This window comes from Chaetodon auriga, chromosome 16, assembly GCF_051107435.1.
Source record: "Chaetodon auriga isolate fChaAug3 chromosome 16, fChaAug3.hap1, whole genome shotgun sequence".
Taxonomy (NCBI): Eukaryota; Metazoa; Chordata; class Actinopteri; order Chaetodontiformes; family Chaetodontidae; genus Chaetodon; species Chaetodon auriga.
The window spans coordinates 8,109,766-8,131,007 of NC_135089.1; the positions used below are offsets into that span (position 1 = coordinate 8,109,766).

General features: G+C 38.3%; 3 protein-coding genes across 3 annotated transcripts; all 3 read right to left on the reverse strand.

Annotated features, from left to right (window-relative positions):
• Nucleotides 1-264: 264 nt before the first annotated feature.
• LOC143333745 (uncharacterized) lies at nt 265-5,735 on the reverse strand. Its single transcript, XM_076752001.1, has 15 exons — nt 5,516-5,735; nt 4,896-5,016; nt 4,748-4,806; nt 4,509-4,652; nt 4,231-4,390; nt 3,860-4,026; nt 3,539-3,715; nt 3,231-3,375; nt 2,906-3,081; nt 2,626-2,790; nt 2,340-2,493; nt 2,111-2,259; nt 1,533-1,715; nt 1,199-1,237; nt 265-1,099 (listed from the first exon to the last, which is right to left on the reverse strand). The coding sequence occupies exons 1-15, from the start codon at nt 5,564-5,566 to the stop codon at nt 653-655; spliced, it is 2,337 nt and encodes a 778-aa protein (XP_076608116.1). The 5' UTR covers nt 5,567-5,735; the 3' UTR covers nt 265-652.
• A 679-nt stretch (nt 5,736-6,414) lies between these two features.
• On the reverse strand, nt 6,415-17,607 carry stxbp2 (syntaxin binding protein 2). The gene is made up of 19 exons (XM_076752570.1): nt 17,535-17,607; nt 14,891-14,940; nt 14,726-14,807; nt 14,381-14,457; nt 14,201-14,276; nt 13,903-14,006; nt 13,212-13,360; nt 13,045-13,129; nt 12,250-12,380; nt 12,019-12,126; nt 11,793-11,850; nt 11,605-11,670; nt 10,798-10,878; nt 8,994-9,135; nt 8,728-8,834; nt 8,537-8,635; nt 8,356-8,441; nt 7,202-7,362; nt 6,415-7,100 (listed from the first exon to the last, which is right to left on the reverse strand). The coding sequence occupies exons 1-19, from the start codon at nt 17,569-17,571 to the stop codon at nt 7,021-7,023; spliced, it is 1,779 nt and encodes a 592-aa protein (XP_076608685.1). The 5' UTR covers nt 17,572-17,607; the 3' UTR covers nt 6,415-7,020.
• A 686-nt stretch (nt 17,608-18,293) lies between these two features.
• pet100 (PET100 cytochrome c oxidase chaperone) lies at nt 18,294-20,845 on the reverse strand. Its single transcript, XM_076752571.1, has 4 exons — nt 20,720-20,845; nt 20,449-20,535; nt 20,284-20,316; nt 18,294-20,002 (listed from the first exon to the last, which is right to left on the reverse strand). The coding sequence occupies exons 1-4, from the start codon at nt 20,744-20,746 to the stop codon at nt 19,913-19,915; spliced, it is 237 nt and encodes a 78-aa protein (XP_076608686.1). The 5' UTR covers nt 20,747-20,845; the 3' UTR covers nt 18,294-19,912.
• Between the last annotated feature and the right edge of the window lie 397 nt (nt 20,846-21,242).

The window sequence follows — 21,242 nt, forward strand, 5'->3', positions numbered from 1 at the left end:
CTTAGGTAACAGCGACATGAAACTGCACTAGAATACTGTGTCAATATGAAGACCAAACTGGCAAATCATTGCTCATATCATTACTGAAATTTCTTTTTCATCATGTGCTGTTGCTAAGGGAATGCACCAATGATTTATTGCAAACAGCTGTTCCCAGTGTTGTTGTATTGAATTAATAACTCTGTAATTATTGAAAATGTATGTTCAAGGCTCACATATGATTCAACTAATCATGAACAAACATGAACTGGCAGTCAGATCTAATTTAGGTATTTCTGTTTGTATTGTTATGCATTTTTTGTCATAGTTTCACACAGTGAACCAGAGCACTGGCTTTAATTCCAACCTACCTACAATTTCTCTCTTTCGATAAGCAGCTAAAACAGTCTCATATTTAGCTGTATACATATAATTGACATTTGGAAAGGAAAAGAAAAAGGGTTTTTATATATATACAGACCATTTAACTAGCAAAGAAGAAGAAAAAACAATCCTCAACCTACGCAGTCCTGAAACTATAAGAGGATAAACTTGAGTTCTACTCAAGCAAGAGCTTCTAATTGGTTTGGGCATTTGAAAACAAATACAATTTCATACACATTGTCTATCAGTTATCTTCCTTAATAGAGACTTTACAATGTGGCATACCTGACTATTGTCTATTACCACCATCCTTCCTATCTTTCTTTCCACCCCCTTTTCCCTTTCCTTGCTCCCCTTTACATTTTTGTCCACCTTGAGCCATCCCCTTCTGCAGCTGGGCTGTGTGAACTTTCTCAATCAGAGAGAAGCAGTCTTCCTCTGGACTGATATGGCTGATCACAAACTTTCCCTGTTCATGTGACCATGAAGTTTCAAGATGTGTTTCACTGGTTGTTCCTGGGTTGGGAGATGACGGCCTTGAGTGGGCTTTTCTAGGACTTGCGCGGCTTGGAGAGCAGTGCCTGGACTTAACATCGTCTTTGGGCACAAGGTTTAAGTTGAAGGACAAAGGTCTGCCAGGTGCTGGGCTCAGAGGAATCACAAGGTTATCTCCAGGGGCTCCTAGAGTGAGGAAGACTTCTGGGAATGCACATGGATCGTTGATATTCTTGTGCCCCTTTGAAAGATTAGAGTCAAATAAGCATTGATGAAGGTACACAACTTTTATTAAGACAATAATCTCGGTCAATTAACTCACAATCTACACACAGCTTACCTGCTGTGGTGTGAAGCTCATGGACACCCTCACTGTCATCTGTAAAGAAATAGTATGTCATTGTTCTATACAAAGTTTTTCAGTGACTTTTGTTCAACCTTTCATTCATTGGTGGCCAACTGCAAAAATGTTTAAAGACTTCATTTCAATTCATCAAAAAATATTTTCACTTTCATCAATTTGCTGTCCTACAGTGCAAACAGATTGGTAAATGCATGCAATGTTGGCATCCCTTTATATGACCATGATTTAGCTGTATGTGACTTTCCCTTCTCCTGACATTCAAATCTTTAATGAAATAAAAGCACTGCTATATTTGAGGTAAACAATTTACCTGTGGTGGAGTATTTTGCTTCTTCTGATACTCTGTCTCTGGGGTAAATGAAGCAGATTTGGGGATGGCTCTGGGTGAGACACATTCTGCGTGAGCCTTTTGGGGCTGAGAGGTAGGTCTGGAGCAGTCTTTCCTTGATGCTGTTGGTGTACTTTCAGCTACAGTGATGTGTGGTGGAGAAGACTTGCAGAAGAAAAATGAAAACAAAAGGCAGTTGAGCTGTCAAGTATTCCCCCACAATAGCTGTGATTCATTTCACTTCTTCTTTATATAAAACACAGATGGTATAAATATGCTCCATATCTAAAATTGAGAACCATATCTAAATTTGGAGCTATAAAAGTGCTCCAACATCTATTCAGCTCAGATATTCAATAGAGGGAACCTGTGGTCCAAATATGATATTTCTTCCATAGTTCAATAGTTCTTCAGTTACAGTATTGTACAAATAAGAACGCGTTTGCACACTGACAGACACACATCGGGTCCTGATACCATTCATTTGGCGGGGTGTGACATAAAAATAGCAAAATTCTTTCTGTTTGCACCACCAATAACTTCAATGTTATGTAACTTACAGGGGTTCCAGACTTTTTATTTCTACCATTCTCTTTTCGTTCAGTATTCCCACTTATCCCTGGCAGTGTAGGAAGTGCAACACGCTGATCGTCTAGCCGTCGTCCCTGACTGGAGGAAATGATTTTGAAGAATGCGTCAGCATCTGCACCTGTTGCAGAGAGTCAAGAGTTATTTCTGTAACGTCTTAGAGACAGAAAACACATACTTGACCTTGTCTGTGTGTCTGACCTGTGGGTACGTTATTTAAAGCGCTTCCATTGTGTGTGGGTGTAGCAGGTGTACTTCTGCTGGGTTGGAAAGAGCAACGTTGCTCATCCATACGTCCTCTTTGTGCATGACTTATCATTTTAAGGAACTGCTCCTGTTGAGCTGGAGATGCCTCCTAAAGAAAAAGATATAAAGAAAGAAAAGCAATGACAAGTAGGATAACTCACAAATAACTTAGCCAACAGACAACAAATAGTCAACCACATTTTATCTTCATAAGATTGTAGACTGTAGCATGACGTCTCACCTGCTGATGTTGGTCAGGTTTGGTACGGTTGAAGGCGGTAGACATCTGGGGAGATTTATTAGATGCGTTTGAAATGGGCTGATCTTTGCGCTGAGTTGATGGGGTCCCCTGATTCTGGAAAAAAATCTGGGGTGCAGAACATCTCTGTTCATCCATCCTGGAACCCTGTGGGAGGAAAATAAGATTTATTGTTGTTATGTTATATCAAAGCGGTTGGATGTATTCTTAAACATATTCTATATCTTCAAAAAATGTATGTGGACTTCGTGGAAAAACCAACCTGGACTTTGGAGACCATGTAACATAAGTAGCTTGCATCCATCTCTGCAGCAGAAGATTTTGATGTGGTCCCTCCATTCTGTATCCCTGGCAATGAAGGAAGAGACACCCGCTGGTCATCAAGCCGTTTGCCCTGAGAGTTGGCCAGCAGGCTGAAGAACTTTTCAGAATCTGGACCTGTGAAGGTGGAAAAAGTGACATGTAGATTGTTTGATCCAACATGTAAAACAATTATTACATTCCAACATTGAATAAATTAGAAATTATTGTCGTAAAAAGTTAAATGCAAGAAAAGAATAGGAAGAAAAAGATGTTTGTATTCTTACCTTTGGGCACGGTGCTCTCAGCGGGCTTGTGTTTGGGTGTGGACATGGGACTAACATTCAAGACACATCGCTGTTCATCCATTCGACCACGCTGGGAATGACTCATCAAGGAAAAAAAATCTTCCTGTTCAGCTGTAGTCAAGACCTAGTTAAGAAAAAAGTGCACAGTACATATTTAGATCAGTAAATAAAAATGAAAAATAAATTACATTCAAACACAAATGGGTATTCAGATTGCATATCATCATTGTCGAACTGTTTTAAAATGTTGTAATTTTAATGGAGTTAAAGATGATAGCGTCGTATACCTGCTTTGAAGATGCTTTATCTTTGCTCTTTGGTCGTTCTATGTCTGAGCCAGGGCTGAAAGATGATGAACGCGGAGGGCCGAAACCAGACGAAGAATTATCTTTTTTTGGTGAACCCTCGGTCTTTGGGGTTAGAATTTGAGGTAGCGAGCACCTTTGGTCATCCATTCTGGAACCCTGAAAATGCATCAGGCCAGCATTCCTCAGTATTTTGGATCATGAGCCACACTTCTTTAACACATACATTTCCCAGACACATTAGTATTCTTACCCAAATATTCTTTGCAAATATTCTGCTATTTGAAAAAGAAAAGTACTGACCTGGACTTTGGAAACCATGTAGCACAAGTAGTTTGAATCTCCTCCTGCAGAAGATGATGCATTGTCATTCCGTAAACCGGGTAATGTTGGAAGAGACACACGCTGGTCGTCAAGCCGTTGGCTTTGGGTGTTGGCCAAGAGGCTGAAGAACATTTCAGAATCTGAACCTGGAAAGATGAAATGTGAAAACAGATGAAATAGTTAGGTGTAATTATATAAAGGGAACTTTAAAAATGAAACTGAATCTTGTCTGAACCTGTATCTATTAGGAAGAAACAGCAAGTAAGAGGTAAATTGCAAGAATTGCAACACACTTCTGGAAGTGTTAATACTGGCAGAGATTTATGAATACAAGGAGTTTTAATTATCACCTGAGTTTAATGTGCTTGCAGCAGGCTTTCTGTCTGTGTGTTTGGGTGTACAGGGAGCACTCTTGCTAGGATCCAAGGAACAGCGCTGGTCATCCATACGTCCACGCTGGCCATGGCTGATCAAATTCATGAACTTCTGTTGTTCATCAGGTGATTCTGTCTATTGGACGAAAACAGTGTGATGAGGATTCGACCAAATGAAGATGAACATTTAATGACAACACAAGAAACCTGTAATAGTTAAAGCAACTACAATGACACAGCAGGACAGAGCAGACCTTTATAGAATTGGAGCAGTCACGCTGTGAGGGAACCTGTAATTGGTTGGCTGGTGGCAACAGAAGCTTCCTGTTTCTATCTGGAGTGCTCTCTGTTACAGAGATCTCAGGTGCAGAGTCTTGATAGTTATTACTCCCAGGTTCCTGAGAAAACAAGTCACATTAGGAGCAGACTTCAGTCATTTATTCATCACATGCACTGAGCATATTTCCTGGTAGATAACCCCTGGAAATGATACCTGCAGGTCATCAAGGTGTTGACCCTGTTTGGTATGAGAGAGCTCCTCATAGCGTGAACCTGTGGGCAGCAGTGGTCAAACAATTGACAATCAATCCACAAAAGGACACAAACAATGCAGATGTTATCTGTATGTCTGCTGCCCCAACCTGCAGGTGTATCTTTAATTTGTCCAGTTCTAACAGGACTCAAAGCACAACGCTGTTCGTCCATTCGTCCACGCTGTGAGTAACTCATTATGTTGAGGATCTGCTGCTGTTCTGGGTTTTCCTGTTCAGCCAACATCAGCCAAAAGACAAAGGAAATACTGTGAGTTATCACAACTTACGGGCAATTTCCTCCTTGGCACTTAATCAGTTATACCAATCACTTAAACCACACTGGCTCATTGTCAAAATGTAAATCTTCACATGAAAATAATTAGCTTATCATTTTACACTCTCCATATCATTGTAAAAGTGGGAATCAATGCAAAACATGAATCTAATATCAAAATACCAGCATTACATTTCTGATTAACTGTGGCAGAATACTCAGACCATGGAAAAGAATAAATTCAATAGCATAAATTATGTACATCTTTTGGTCACCTTGGAAAATTAAATACAATTCTGAACAAAAATATTTTAAAAAATCTAAAATACACTATATTATAGGTTAAGAACTAAAATATCAGTCAAGAATATAAGGAGTAAGAACAGAAACTGCACTGAGGACAGAATGTACACAAACCCTCAAGCATAGGAATGAAAGGCCACAAAGGTCTTACCAGCTCAGTGTCGGTAGCTTCTGATTTTGCGTCAACTTCAGCAGCTGCCATGGTTAAAAAAAAAATAATACAACAAAGGCAAAATATCTCCAACTGAAAACTAGATAAAATGTGAAGCAGTACAGAAAGTTACGCAAAAATACTTCCTGTAATTGATACGAAAATCCATTCAATACTTCAATGGAATGATTGTCTGTGCAATAGACATGATGATCCTGATTGATGCTACTCCAAATGTGTACTAGATATGGCTTGGTGGAAGGCTTTTAAATAGAGTTAAGTCCTGAGTATTAACCATTACCATTAAAACCCCAGCCAGTGCCCCTATCTTAATATTACCATCTGTAATCCCAGATGAAAACATAATCCTCCACATGGAAAGGGATGATCTTTTCACTGGTAGGTGTACATGTTGTCCCCTTTGACCTAACGCTGTACTTAAAGTTCATGTTTGCATTTTTGAAAGCGTGACATTGTCAATAAATGGTGCAAGGAGGCATATGCCCAGGTTGTGGTTTGAGATTAACAAAACTGCCAATTCTGTAATAAACTTAGTTATCAGCAAGATGTACAACATTTTTTTCTTTTGTACTCTGTGTTCATTTCAACAGCATAAAAAACAACAACATATAGAGAAGATATATTCGTGAATAGGGTCAGATGGTCAATGACTTTGTGCTCACAACATAGAAAATAATGAACTGAGCCATTAAGTATCAAAATTCTTACTGGTCAAAGCTTTAAACATTTTATGTTACAAGGAGGGCAGATCTATTTCTGTATATATTGATCAAATGAAATACTAATTTGAAATAGTAATAGATGGACAATGACTTGGGATCATTTTGTCACACAGCTTTTTTATGAAAGTCCTCTGGAACATGACCTACAAGGCGCAATTTAAAGTGAACATTATGTTTCTTTTATTACTCATCTTTAACAACAAAGAAACAAACAGCCACAACACTTGCTCCAAACAATATATTAAAGTATATGGTAAATGTGCAAGATTTCATAAAACAGCAGTCGGGACATTTTGTCTGAGATTAAATTTCCTAAGGAAAAAAGGTACCTGGAGAAGAGAAAAAACAAAAACAAACGATACATACTTCTATTCACCTATACATGAGACTTGGATAATATTTTTGATCTAATTCTTTAAGTACAAAATTAGGGAAATCAAACATATAATATAGTAACAAAAATAAGAATTTGAATGAGAATAGTAAAATAATCAAAATATTAATAATGTCAAATTAAATATCTTAATACAATTACAATCACAGCAGTACACAAAATTAATAACTGCAACGAAAAGAACATTCTAAAATAAAACAAAGAACCACAAATGTTTCCTTCAATGGCTACATCTAAAAGTTATCTTCAGGTCTCACTTCACACGTCAGAGTGCTGTGACAGAAGACCAGCAACCAATCATCACAAGCAAAAGACTAAACCCTAAACCTTTAATCCAGTGTGCTCTACCCTGCTCAGCATCAAACTATCTAGCAATCAGGATTAGGAACTTGGTCCAGACTCTTCAGATCATTAAGGAAGCTGGTTGGAGTCAGGATATGAGATGACCCTGTCAAGGAGAAAATAATATTTCTAGTAAAAAGCAGGCAAAACTTCTTGAACGCTGAATTTTTGAGACAAAAATCATGGCCTCATCAATTGATTGCTTACCAATCAGCACTTCCCACTTCCCCTCAGTAGCTCGAGTGACTTCATAGGCAGAGCGCATCTCTGAGTGTGACACCCCACCGATCACAAATACAATAAGTCGAGGTCCAGAGCGATTTTCTGCTGGAGTTTTATTTTTGTGCCAGTGTCCAAAACGTGCACTGCTGTAAAGAAAAAAAAAAAAGCAAAACAATACTTGAGCAACAAGTCATTATTACTGAAACTAAGGCCTGTTTGTGAGCAGCCAGTCTCATTAAAATGAAAGGATCCATCAACAATCATATATATTTAAAATGATATCAATGCTTCAAATGAAAGGCAATGCTTCTCTTTGAATGTGATACATAAAAGCAAAGGTGAATCAATTAGTCCTATTGGCAGAATGTCCTTTTTCCAATCTGGAGACAAATAGTTCATCAGTCACAATCAGCTGGAGATATTTAAGGAATAAATCAATATACATGTGGGAGAACACAAGCAGCCCTGCTGGTCAAAGTTTCAGTTTATATTGCAGGTATGCTTTTGTTGTAATGCTTTGCTTACCACCTCTGCTAATCAGTTTCATAATGTCACAAAAGAGGTCAATTTAACCTCTTTTCCAACTGCCATGTCCGGTTTTTATATAGCCAGCCTATATTCTAGTGTTAATATTAATGACTACTCTCTGCACTTTGCTAAAAAGGAAGGAGACAAGCATTGTGCATTATGCAGATTATGAGTGAACCCAGGTCCAGGAGAGTGGTTTGTATAAGCACTATCATCATGACAGGAATTCCCTGAGGGATTATAGCGCATTCAAAACAAAACTGGCTTAGTTTCACCTTTTCATCTTTGTCAAAAGCTTGGCTCCAACTCAAGTTACAGGGATGAAAGCTTTTCATTAATCTGTCTGCTACCCCAGTTGATATTTTTGTTACTTTAAAAAAACTCAAACAAAACACAACAATGAATTTTTTTCCCCAAAATATTTCCTTGGAACGTAAGAAAAACTAGAAGTACCACCTTGCAGCTGCACGCCTCTGCCTATCAGTTGAGTTACATTTACATCCATGACTGTCCAGATTCATATGATACATGTCATGAAGACTTTGAGGGGATTTGATGAAAAGTATGTGTATGAATCCAGAGAAATGCTCTTTTCCGTTTCCAGCACCCACCTGACTGCAGTCTGAGTTGTGTTGATGGGAGCAGGATCGGAGATGAATGGCCACTGCTTTCTGTCAAGTTTGTCCTCTATGGCACTCTGTGATACAGAAAGAGTGATGGTGTAAAAAGCTGAAAGCAGGTGTGCAAGCAGGTGTGCAAGCAACATCAGAAGCCTCATTTTGGCTTCAATACCTCCATGATGTCTTTGATGATGGGTGTCCATCTAGAGAGCTGATATGTGCTCTCTGTGCGCTCCTTCCGATCTGGCAGCATTTTCCCAGCGTTGCGGCCCTAACAAACAACATGACATGTAACAAATACTGGGGGATTAAATTTACATTACAACACTGAGACTATAACCAATTTACAATCAAGAAATGTACCCCAGCTATAATGTTACAGCCCAGGTTCTGCAGGTTGTTGATGATGCTGCTGTCAGCCTGTATGTTTGCATGCTGGATGAGCTTGGCGAGGTTCTCCTCCCCAATGCCTATATGGATAACAAGATCAAGGATAACACTTGATCTCTGCTATTCACTTCATATCAAAGCTTCTCATCATATTAACCCATCTAACGGTCAGACACAGTAGCAGGCTGTTTTTAAATGTTAGAACAGTTAAAAGAGAAAGAGTTGTGACGAGGGCACACCTTTTTTCTTGTGGAATATGTACAGCAGTATGATGCGGATTTTGTCATACGCCTCAATTTCATTGTTGAGGAGCACAGGAACAATACTCTTCATGACATCCTTTAGAGGTTCCCCTTCTGCATTTGCTCCCATTGCCAGGTCCTGCGGAAGACATGCATGGTTAACCATCAACAGCAACTGGAATCTGAATTACCAATTACAACTTAAGTCAGCTGACAGCCAACTCTCAGGGCAGCTGACATGGGACTTACCTTTCAGCCTTATTCTATTTCTTTTCCTACCACTTCTTGTCTTTTATGACCATATTACGGTTTTAAGAATGCTGCATTAGCACTACTGTTCTGACAATTTCAGTAAAATCCTTAACGGTAAATGCTGGTGTTACATATACTTTAAAATGTGCTTTAAAATAATCTCAAAATATATATTTCCACTGAACAGAAGAAAATGTCTTTTTAATGAAAGAAACTGTCCTAGATTGCACAGTAAACATCCAGAGCTGCATTTTTTTTAATCCATTAACTATGTGAAAAATAATGACAAATATTGGCCACTTAACTTGGGCTTTTATACTTACATCTAGCTTTGGGATTTCCCTTAAATGCAATCCTGGACACTGTGTGACCTCCCTAAAAACTCCTGCTAAGCTTTATGATGAATTTGGACTAAGCCTTGTTAGGGCCAATCAACCACCAAACTTTTTTTTGAGCTACTGAAACAAGAGAGTGGCTACAAGAGCACACACAAATAGAGTAGATGTTATTCATAACATTACACACATATATTTGTATTGGCCTGCCCAAACAATGTAGAACACTTAAACAAATGACAGCTGACAGAGAGCTGTTGCTGTTTGGATCACACTGCCATCTTAGAGCCAAAACATGCCCATTGGATTAAAGAGGCAGCTTTCAGACATGCTGACAATCCATTAGTGCAGTCGAGTGATTCACTCGTAGAAAAAGGCCACATTAACACTTGCATCTCATAATGGCACAACCATGCATAGCTTATCATTTCCTGTGTGCTTGTAACTCATCTGATACAAGACTAACTGTGGCAGAATACTTCCCCTCATGGAGACAAAGCATGTCTGGCACACACAAACACACTGGGCAGTGGCTTTATCCCAGGCTCATGTTGATGGCAGGATTTCTACATTACCAAGAAGCACATGTCTGTGTTATTAAATGCCTTTACACTCAGCAATGACATAACAGCTCCTTCGGCATTTCTGTAGATATACGGATATTGATGTCCGGTCCCAAGCTTCTTATGCAATATTACGATTACAATTCTCCATTAAAAAAATCACCAGATCGTGCCAGTTACATTTGAACATGTCCAAGAGGAGCTATAAATAAAGAAGCCAGCATGTCGAGGTCACTTAGTGTGCAGAGTGAGTGGGACAGAGTAAATCCATGTCCGACATTCTCTCTAAGATACTTACTGTGAGTGACTAACAGTGGCACATTTTAGTTGATCCCCTGTGATATAAAAACTACAGACTGACAAGTTGTTGAGCCAACAATGTATGAGCAGACAAATTACAAGAATTTTAAAGTAAATGCCCTATGGTCATCTAGAAGTGCCTTTCACTTCAGGGATCAAGAGAACATCATCATGTTTCTATTTATACCTCCAAATTAGAAACATTACAACAACGTACTCTATGTAATCTATCAGAGCTGTTTGCTGTGACAAAGACAATGCTGTTTGAGTCCTGATTGCTGAGCCAAAATGTCTATGATTCAGTCAAAAAATCATTTCTTTTTCAATTGCACACCCCACAAGAATACTGACCTGTTCCACTTCACAAAGCTTGTCAAGAGAGGCCTTGAATTTCTTCATACAAGCTTCAGCAAGGTGCAAGTGGGTAGAGTACTGTGAACAAAGATGAGTAAAGATTGATTTTCAATTACTGAATTTGTAGTTATAATAAAAGTATCATATGACATATAAAACCTTCAACCTCAATTCCAAAAAAGTTGGGACAGTGGGAAAAACATAAATCAAAACAGAATGTGGTCATTTGCAGATGGCCTGTGTTTACTGACAATGGTTTTACAAGTGCAGTACTGCAGTACTATCCTTCATACAGTCACATGTTACACAAAGTGGTGAACTTCGCTCCATCCTTGCTTGTGAACGACTGAGCCAATCATCATACTTTCACCTGTTACCAATGAAGCTGTTTACCTGTGGAATGTTCCAAACAGGTGTTTTTGGAGCATTCCTCAACTTTGGTTTTTTGTTGCCCCTAACTTGTTTAAAACGTGTTGCTGCATCAAATTCAGAATAAGCAGATATGTATTTCCAAAAATCAATGACAATCAATCAATGAGGTAAAACATTAAATATACTGTCTTTGTACTGTTGTCAGTTGAGTATACTGAATGTCATTCATTCATTCATTCATCTTCTATACCCGCGCATCCCATTTCAGGGTTGCGGGGGGCTGGAGCCTATCCCAGCTAGCAATGGGCGAGATATACTGAATGTCATCATGTTCTATTTATGTTTTACTTTTAGAGTACTGCATTCACAAAAGATAATCATTAGTTGATGATACTAAAAGGTGACGAGTTATTTTTTTTTTATCTTACTCACCATGCTTAGCTCCTTCTGATACTGTGGCATCTTCTTTAACATCTGAGAGAGATCTTTTATGTTCGCCTGAAATGCAAAAATACTGTTACACCAAATTGCAGCAGAACATTTAAAACAGACTTCATGTTATAAAATGGACATCTGTTACAATAACTGAGCCACAATGAATACTGCACATGAACACTCACATTGTCAGTGCACATTCGCTTGCTCTCACAAAAGGAGCGAAGAAGCTCTGTCACTTTCCTGCAACAATGGGATTGGAAAATGATTACTTTTTCCAGGAGTTCTGATATTAACGAGGAACCAAATTGTAATCTAGTTTGGTTCTACTAGAGATGAAAATTTTACGCAAACAGATAAGCACAGATGTAAGCAAAGACCAGAACTTGTCGGGAAGGATGACAGACTTACTTAGTGACATCCGCAATGTGCATATGTCTGAGCTGAACCCAGAGCTCATCATCTTCATCCAACAACACTTCTCTCTCGTTTGAATTCCCAATGCCGGTTGTCTGATAACTTAAAAAAAAAAAATAAAACACATGCATACAACAAAAATTAGCTTGAAGAAACAGTATGTCCAACACTGGGCACTGACTAGCAAATGATGAGCAGTCAACATGTAATAAAATGTTCACTCACGCATAGATGTCCTGTTTGATATCTAGCAAGTCGTAGGCCATTGCCTGCAAAGTCAGCTCATGCAGAACAGGTGAGATGGGATCAAACCCACGATCAACAATCAGTAGCTGGGATCGTGCCTTATCTGGACCCTAAAAACAATGAACATAAGGGATATCATATACTTCTAATGAAAGATCTGATTTACTTATACAGATGACTAGTAAATTGCGATCTCATCTCCTGTACATGTGCTATACAAGTCCCCTAATCCTATGTGTTTGTGAATCTGTCATGCAGTGAAAGTCTTATCAGTTTTTATCTACATGAGTTCAATATCATCATCTGATGCAACATGAGGCAGCACTTCTGCAAGCTTGCAGTGTCAAGTACAGTAAAAAATACAGACAATGCTTAGACAGCACAGCTTTATAATGCACTTCAGATGTGTGGGGGCAAAAAGAGAACAGTAATAAAAGAGAACAGTAATACATGCCTGAAGAGACCCATCTCAGGAGCAACGAAATGTCAGCTAAGAAAGACAGAAAAGAAGAAGAAGGGAAAAAGGGAAAGTTCCAGCAAAGCGTGAGAAAAAGAATCAACAGGAAATAAAACCCAGAAACCACAGACATGTCTATAACCTCTGAAGGTGAAGAGCTGCAGAATCCCAAAGGAAGTGTATTCTCTTAGACAGAAGACTTGGTGTAGCAGAAAAAAAGCAGAGCAAGAATTCAGTTCACCATTTTTTAGCAAGGAATTGTATTGATACAGTAGAGCAAATAATTAATGAGGGTGGTCATCAGAGCAGTTCCTAACCTCTCCCATGCTTGGGTTGTCAGCTTTGTGAGCAGTAAGGCGCTGGTAGACCTCATCAGCCAGTCTAGCATTCTCTTCTGGTCCCCTTGGAGACAGAGATGTATACAATTGAATCAGCAAATTCAGAGGCAAATTAATTGCAGTGCATTAATGCAAGGCTTCCATACTTGCGGTAGCGGATTGCAGGGTACTCCTTAAGTGTGTCACACAAGGTTGCAATCTGCTCTGCCAGATTCTCGATCATTTTGTCTTTTTCTTCATTTGGCTTAGAGCTGTAGAAGGAGTACAATGAGGTCGGGTCATCCAGGGAGAATACCTGCAGGGGTGAAAGGGATTGCGGTTTGCCTCAGTTTGACCATATTTTGTTCAAAACAACAAACTGCACTGCTCATATCTTTACAGCATCCCTAATGAAAAGAAAAATGACTATGTGTAATGTCAAAGGTGTTGCTTATAGTAATAAACCCACAGAGAAGTATGATCCCACCCTTCAGTGCCACTCAGCTCAAGGGAGCAGTTCAGCATCTTTCAGCTCATGGTTTTGGTTTTATGGCCTATAAATTTATGGTTTTGTTTCAATTGTCTCATCACCTCTGATAAACTGACTGTCTCTACTTTTTTACATAGGGGTGCAGAGGACTGATAAAGAGCTTCATCGCAACTACAATCACCTGGATTACCAATTCAGGTTCCGACCAAATGTGAAATATGGTCACAATCTTCCCTTCTGTTCCTGAGTTACAGTGTTGAATAATGAAAAATTTACAAAAAAAAAAAAAAAACACCCTTTATTTAAGAATGAATAAGAACCGCATGGCCAAAAAATCATGTTGGTTTAAGTGAAGGATAATTCCCCACCTGAGACTCATATGGCAGGAAAGCAACATTGATCTCTTTTAAAGTCTTGGCGACCTTGGCAACTCTGGATCTCCCAATCTCTGCAAAGAGACCATCTGGACAAGCTATGGGAGCAAAAAGAAATAAATTAGACATGGCAATAGCTAAACTTAATTATTTGACATATTTCTAAAATTTAAACATATTGCACAGTACATGTGAAAAAAACTGGCATGACATGTGACATGACATGTTTAAACACATGTGCTTCATGGAATTTCAACATTCAACAGTATACTGAACACACAGACACACTTACTGTCAGTGAAGAAGATGTGTGCTGCTTTGTAAGTAAAGGCAGAGTCTTTGAAGTCGTTAATGAGAGCTCGAACCGACTAGAATTGAAAACAAATTTTTGCTTAAAAGTTTAAGAACATGACAAAAATCAAAATGAACACAGAAGATGTTATTATAGAAGGAACTTTGAGCAACAGCTAACCTTCTCCACAGGTGAAATCAAATAAATGGCTTCCAAACTAGAGATGGGCTCCCTTCGTTTATTGATGTCCTCCACAACTGAAAAATAGAAGACATTAGGACTTTTAGTGCAATCTGACGTGATCAATATCATATGCAACTGCAAATAAAACATCACCATCACCAGCATATAAAGTGAAATACAGCAACATAATATAAAAGCTGCCATGTCAAAATTAGCGAGTGCTAGTATGAACTGCAAATGTAAAGCAACCCTTGAAAAAGTATACCCATATCTGTTAAGATTGATCCCTCATGTAAACAAATGATCCATAGCACATAAGACAATTAATTATCTGCAACTTACTGGTCACCCCCTCTGCCAAAATGTCTGACATCTTGCAACAAGAGGATAGAATTCGCATGCTCATGTGATCCACAATAAGAACCTGAGGAAAGACAAGATCAACATGGGTTATGAATTCAGTGTGACAGGGGGATTCTTAATCAAAATTAAAATTCTTTCTCTTACCTTCCATTCTCCATCTTTCTTCACACTCTTGATGACCCCATTGAGGATTTCTGTAGAAGAGGAAAAGAAGATTCAGATATGATTACAGAACAATCAATAACTCCTGAGGGATCATTTAACAATGACATCAATATGCAGAAATTCTGTTTGAACAACAAAAGCAATGATATCTCAGTGATATGTTAGAGCTAACAAGTTTTTGTTACAACATTCATTCATAACATATACATTTCTTTTATGAGCAAATGTCTTGTCTATGAAGCATCTATTGCGCACCAATGGCTAAAGAATAAGACTACACGAATACATGCGCGGCTTGATTGACAGGATTTTCTTGACAGTTTAATCCCTCTTAGGGAGATATTGTGAATATTGAGACATTTCATGCATTAATACAATGCAAAAGGCTGGAGGTCAGCTGTGTTTTCAGGAACTTCTTGAAACAAAACCACATTTTGCACTGGGTGCAACTTCCTTGAGCTTTATTGTTGAAATAACTGTGTATGAAGATCAGACAAAAGCATTGTTGTTCCAATGACTTCATATGCACAACAGCTGAGGTGTGGTAATACTGGTAAAACAAACTGCAAAACAGATGGTTCCCTCCAATGTTTTACAGTGGAAGTAGGCCAAAATGCTCCTGTAATCAAACATTAACCAAAAGGACCAGAGGCTAGATTTCACTCAGCATTTCACAAGCCATTATATTTATTGTGGCTATTGTTTGGGCCATCATTTACTCAGCAGGATCTGAGTGGCATACCACCTCAGCTCAACAGTTTCCTCCCTTTAGTAGTGTACAGAAGGAAGGAGGGTGTGGGGACATGTAAATGAAGAACTACACTGATGTGATATCATGTTCTTCTCTTTACTTCCTTGTTTGGCCTCAGAAACGCAGCATTGACTCCCTGAGACATGTGATTCTTTGCTATAAGTCTTATTACCACATCAATTCACTTTTTAATTGCCATGATAACTGCCTGGTTATGGGAATAGCTTAAGGTTAATTTTGCCATTTATTATAGATAAAACCATTGATGCTCTTCACCTTCTAGTCAGATTACAGAATATTTAAGTGAATTCTAAATATATACCAGTTTCTGGGTCAGGACTGTTGAGATAGGAGGGAAGAACTAAAAGCTAGTCTGTGCCAACTACATACAAATAATAACAATGTTCACAATGTTAATACAAGAAAAAATAACTCATCATTTTCATGTTTTTTAACCAGAGATGGTGGAGCAAGTGGAAAGTTGTTTACTGACACAATTTCTTGTCCTGTGACGCTGATACTATTTCTATACAGGGAACTGGAAAAGATGACTACTTGTCTGAGATCTGGGGTTCTTCACATTAAAGCAGACAGCCATCAAATCATTTTAGTAAGCTTAATCTGATGTTATGTTTTTTTTTTTTTTAATGTACCGAACTAGCTGCATGCAAAATTGCCTTTAACAGACTGCTGTATTAAGCCTTATTTGACTATGTTCTGTCATTGCTCTGAGTTAATTACTAATGATGACAGATTTTATTTAACAAGATCAACAAACTCATAACACCTGTCAACATGCCACCAACTGCTTTTGCAAGATTTCCTGAGCCAAGCCCTAAAAACATGTGTGCGTTGTGTAAAAAATGGTGGTAATTTCAAAGAAATTAAGAGTATATTCAAAAACTGACAGAAATAAGTAGGTTTTAGGCCTAGTACAAACGAAGTGCAAGTCATGTTGATCTGATGTCTGAATCCTGGGCATGGTCAGAGCTACTTGTATTACCAGTACAGACGTGAAGATTTCACAGTGACGGAAGTGCACCTACAGGAACAGACCTGACAATCACAGACATCTCTTAACCCTTGACATAGTGAACAGGTTGTATCGGTGAAAATTTACTCTTGCATTAGCTTTAAATTAGCTTAATTTCAATGCTCAAAAACATATATCAAGCAAAATAAACATTAGCATTACATAACCCTATCTGATTTTAAAGATATTTGTGAATACACATTGTATTAAGAAAACACTAAATCTAACGTAAAGTTACTTATGACAGAAATGCTATCAAAGCATTGCTTCTGCGTTATTGAAACACTACATGTTCACGTTAAACGACTCAAGGCATTTAAGTTGAAATTTAAGCTACAGTTAAACATTTTGCGACAGAAGGTCTGATTTTGTTGATGAGATGTTGCTTACAGAGTAAATATTTCCATCTGATATATAGTTAGCTAACTTTGTCCACCACAATCGAAGTTACCGCACTTCCTTTAGCTAGCTAACGTTAGCCTGTAAGTCAACTCCGACTGTCATAACATCTCCACGCCGTGACGTCTCCTTTTATGTCCGCCAAATGTCACAGTAACATCAGCAAATGTTGTTAACAACACGTGCACCACCACAACAATACTTTTTATCCATCGTTTTGTTCGCGATAACATTATCTCTTTCGGCAATGTTAGCATTGTAATTGGGACTGGAGCAGGAAGAAGCATTTGGTGAGCCAACGTCCCCAGCAGTGTTTTATGTTATCAGTTTGACATTATTTTCACAAGCATCTAAGAGGTAAAGTCAAATAAACTACCCGTGTCTTATTCTTGTTATCAACGTCTGAAAGCAGACGACGTTACAACGAAAGTATCACTTACTTTCTCCCACTACCGCTTTCAGTCCACTCGGTGCCATCTTGACAGCCGTCTGCTGGCTGGTCGGCCACTTCCTTGTTGTTAAAGCCTGTGTGCTTCACACAGCTTTTCATGGCGAAATATCGCCCTCTTTTGTCTAATTTTGACATTGCAAGAATACATTCTGAGCGCTTTACACATTTTTGCAAGTACATAATAAACATGAGGAATATCAGTTAGGTTACATTAATTCTGATTATTTTAAGTGTTAAATAAAAGCTGTGTGATTACTTCCCTTTTTCTGTACATTTACTGCACCACACTGGTAGCAACAGTCATTTTTTGAGGTTGGATAAAGTACATTCAAATACCTTTGCTTCGCTTTCATCACTTATTACAGGCGGAGTAATATTCGTCAACCTATCACATCATAAAATACTGTAATAACTTATTTTGAATGTGAATTCGGAGTGGCAGCCAGGAAAAAGAAATACTGCAAGTAAGAAATACACACTGTATCTTGCCAGTGCCTCAGGAGACTAACCGGAGGCATCCAACTGGCTACTTTTCATTGCCAAATATATTTGAGGGTATCATCTCATGAGACTTGGGAAAAACATGTCATCACTTCATCATGTTAAATGAGAAGTTCAGCAGTTTGTTATGTGTGGTTAGTGTCAGGACACATCCAAGACCTAAGAATGTTTGGACAAGGCAAGTACAGCTTCTGCCAATATATTCATACTTAGGAGATCATAGATAGCTGTTCTGGTCAGAAGAGGGTTACGATCATACTTTTTATTTGATGTGTCATATTCAAAATGATTTATGAACAATTCTATTCATAAATATGTGAGAGCAAGTGTTACCTCTTAAAACAAGCATTACCTTGCAACTGTTGCTTTTGCACCTCAATCAGAGCATGTAGTCACTGTGGTGGAATTCAGGGCCAACAAACAAACAAACAACACAGATGTAGCCATAGGATGTGCAGCACATTAAATATATCTTGTTATGCAAACACAACCACATCAAATTAAAAAAAAAAAAATCTTTCTGTTCGCTGAAACAAAACCAATAAACCCCTTCAATGAAAAACAGCATCAAAATGACATGTTAACAAGAAGTATAAAAATCAGTACCTATATGGGGGTCAATTCCCCCAGCCGCCTCAACTTCTTATAGTAACAGAGTGGTCTAATTTGGCCTTTATGACAGCGATAACCTGAAGAAACATTATTTAATGCCAAAGTACCACACAGCTAAATCATCTGTGGTACAGCCAATTGTTTTAGAATGTCACAGGTGTGTGTAGCAAAGGTGTGACCCATGATTTTGAATTGAATATTACTGTATCAGCCAGCTGCAAAAATCATAAAGACAAAGGATCATTTGGTGCCTCTGCAATGCATTAAATAACTATTCTCTAACGAGAAAGCTAAGAATATCTTAGCCAGCGTTTGCTATGGGACAAGAAGAGTCAGCAACAAAGTAGAAAGAGGTTCTATGGTCTGATGAAAAAAAGATGAGGTTTTTTGTTATCATTACTAAGGTATGTTTGTGGTACAACATAATCCAGACATACCACAAAGGCATGATAACCACTGCGAAGTCTGGTGGTGGTTGTTGCATCATGCTGGGGGTGCTCATCAGCAGCAGGGCCCAGAAAGCTTGTGAAGATAGAGGTTACAATGAACACAGAAAAGAACAGATAAATGATACAAGAAAACCTGTTGCAGTCTGTAAGTGAACTGTGACTTAAGGGGAAATATATTTCCAGTAAGAAAATGCAGAATATAAAACTTTTTAGAAAAAGATTTTATAACATAGGCTACAGGCAACAGTTACTGCCATGGATGCCTGTAACAAATACTGATTTGAAGGGGTTTATGAAGATTTGTGTTACACTTTGGTATCAAGGTCTCTTTCTGTTGATCAGTGTCAAAATTGCCTATTTACACGAACTGTGATACAATGTTCAAAACACAAAACATGAAACCTTTCCAAGACGGTGAATACATTTTATAGGTGTTGCACCTCACAAAATAAATCATGATCATCACATTATATCCAACTGCATACAAACTCAAATAATAATTTTAAGACAGTGTAATCACAGCAGCTCAACGGATCAGATATTCAAACACAAATAATTGTGGCATTTGAAAAGTATTGTTTGAAAAAGCCACACATGTAAGTTAAAGATAACACTAGGCATATTAGGCATCATTTATGCTTGGAAAATGCCCAGCACACCTTTGGGATGTGTTAACTTTTCAGAGATTTCTAAAGTGTCACACTCCTACTCGAGTCTGACCAGTTTTCTTCAGCGCAAAACACATTGCCAGATAATCCTCCATTGGTGGTGCTGAGAACTCTTGCATTTCTTCAACACAAAATCCTCAATTCTCAGATTCCATAGAAGTCTCTTTCATTAGCCGCTGTTCCCTTTGAACACGCATGCGCTCTTTGAAGTTCTCAAACTCTTTCCTCTGAAAATAAATAGAGCATTATTATTATCATATATTGCACTGCACAGTGGTAGTCATAAAAACACTTCATTGAAAACATGAAGTGTTGTGTATGAATAGGTGAAATCAGCTATAGAAAAATGCAATTATAAAAACAGAAGACAAATTACTCTACATACAAAAATGATTTGAGACTTCGGCGCTGAATCATGAGGAAAAGTGGAAGAAAACCATTGAATTATTAGGTTTTTTTTCATAGACAGTACAGACTTTAACACATGAGCTCTGTGCATTACACTTACATGAATTTCCTCGTCAGGGGGGAAGATCTCCCTCTGCCATCACATAAAAGAGGTCAACACCGTACAGAAAAGAGATATTTGTTATTACAAGAAGAATCCCAAGTCTGGCAAAGTGGACTGATATGTATGATTAAAACAAACAAACAAACTAGCAGCATTACTGACCTTTCTCTTTACTACGTACTCTTCAAAGTACTCTGCTTGATTTGAGATCCAGAACATAGCCACAGGAAAGGACAGATACAGTGCCATCTGCTCAAAACAAAAACATCAGCCTGTGAGCGATTATAAAAAAATGCGACATCGTGAACACAGTTAGCTTAGTCACAGTCATTATCGAACCACGAAACCTAGGCCGATTTGTACGGATTTAACCCTTAAGATTAATACATTTAAAAATGTCAGCGTACGTTGTTTCGAAGTGTTTGGTACTTACTCTAAACACCTCTAATTTAACACCCATTCTCGCATCGACTCCGCGTCTGCACCAGTGAAATGTTATCTAAACTCCAACCATTGCCGAAGACCTTCACACTACTTCCGGGTTTCTAGAAGGTCCAATCACTTCAAAGCCAAGACGCATGCGCCGGGGTTATAAGAAGTAAATATTTTCAACACGATTGAAAATACATATTTCAATATCTGGCATTTCTTTCTCATAGAATTTTATTGCTTGACGAAATAAAAATTGGAGACGTAAAAATCTGAAGCTTACTTTTGGATGGCAGCTAACCTTCAGTTTAATGGGAAAGGTAGCCACTGTGGGGCGCTGCAAACCATTGATTTTTTTTCCAGATGTCATTCTATCTGTGCGTTTAAAAGATTTCCAGTTGTTTCAGTAACTTCATAGAACCCACAGCAGATAGCATTAATGAACATTAATGTAACAGAGAAATAACCCCTATAAACCTACAACCTTTCTGTTTCTTGCCGGTGATCGTCAAATGAATATGCTCTAA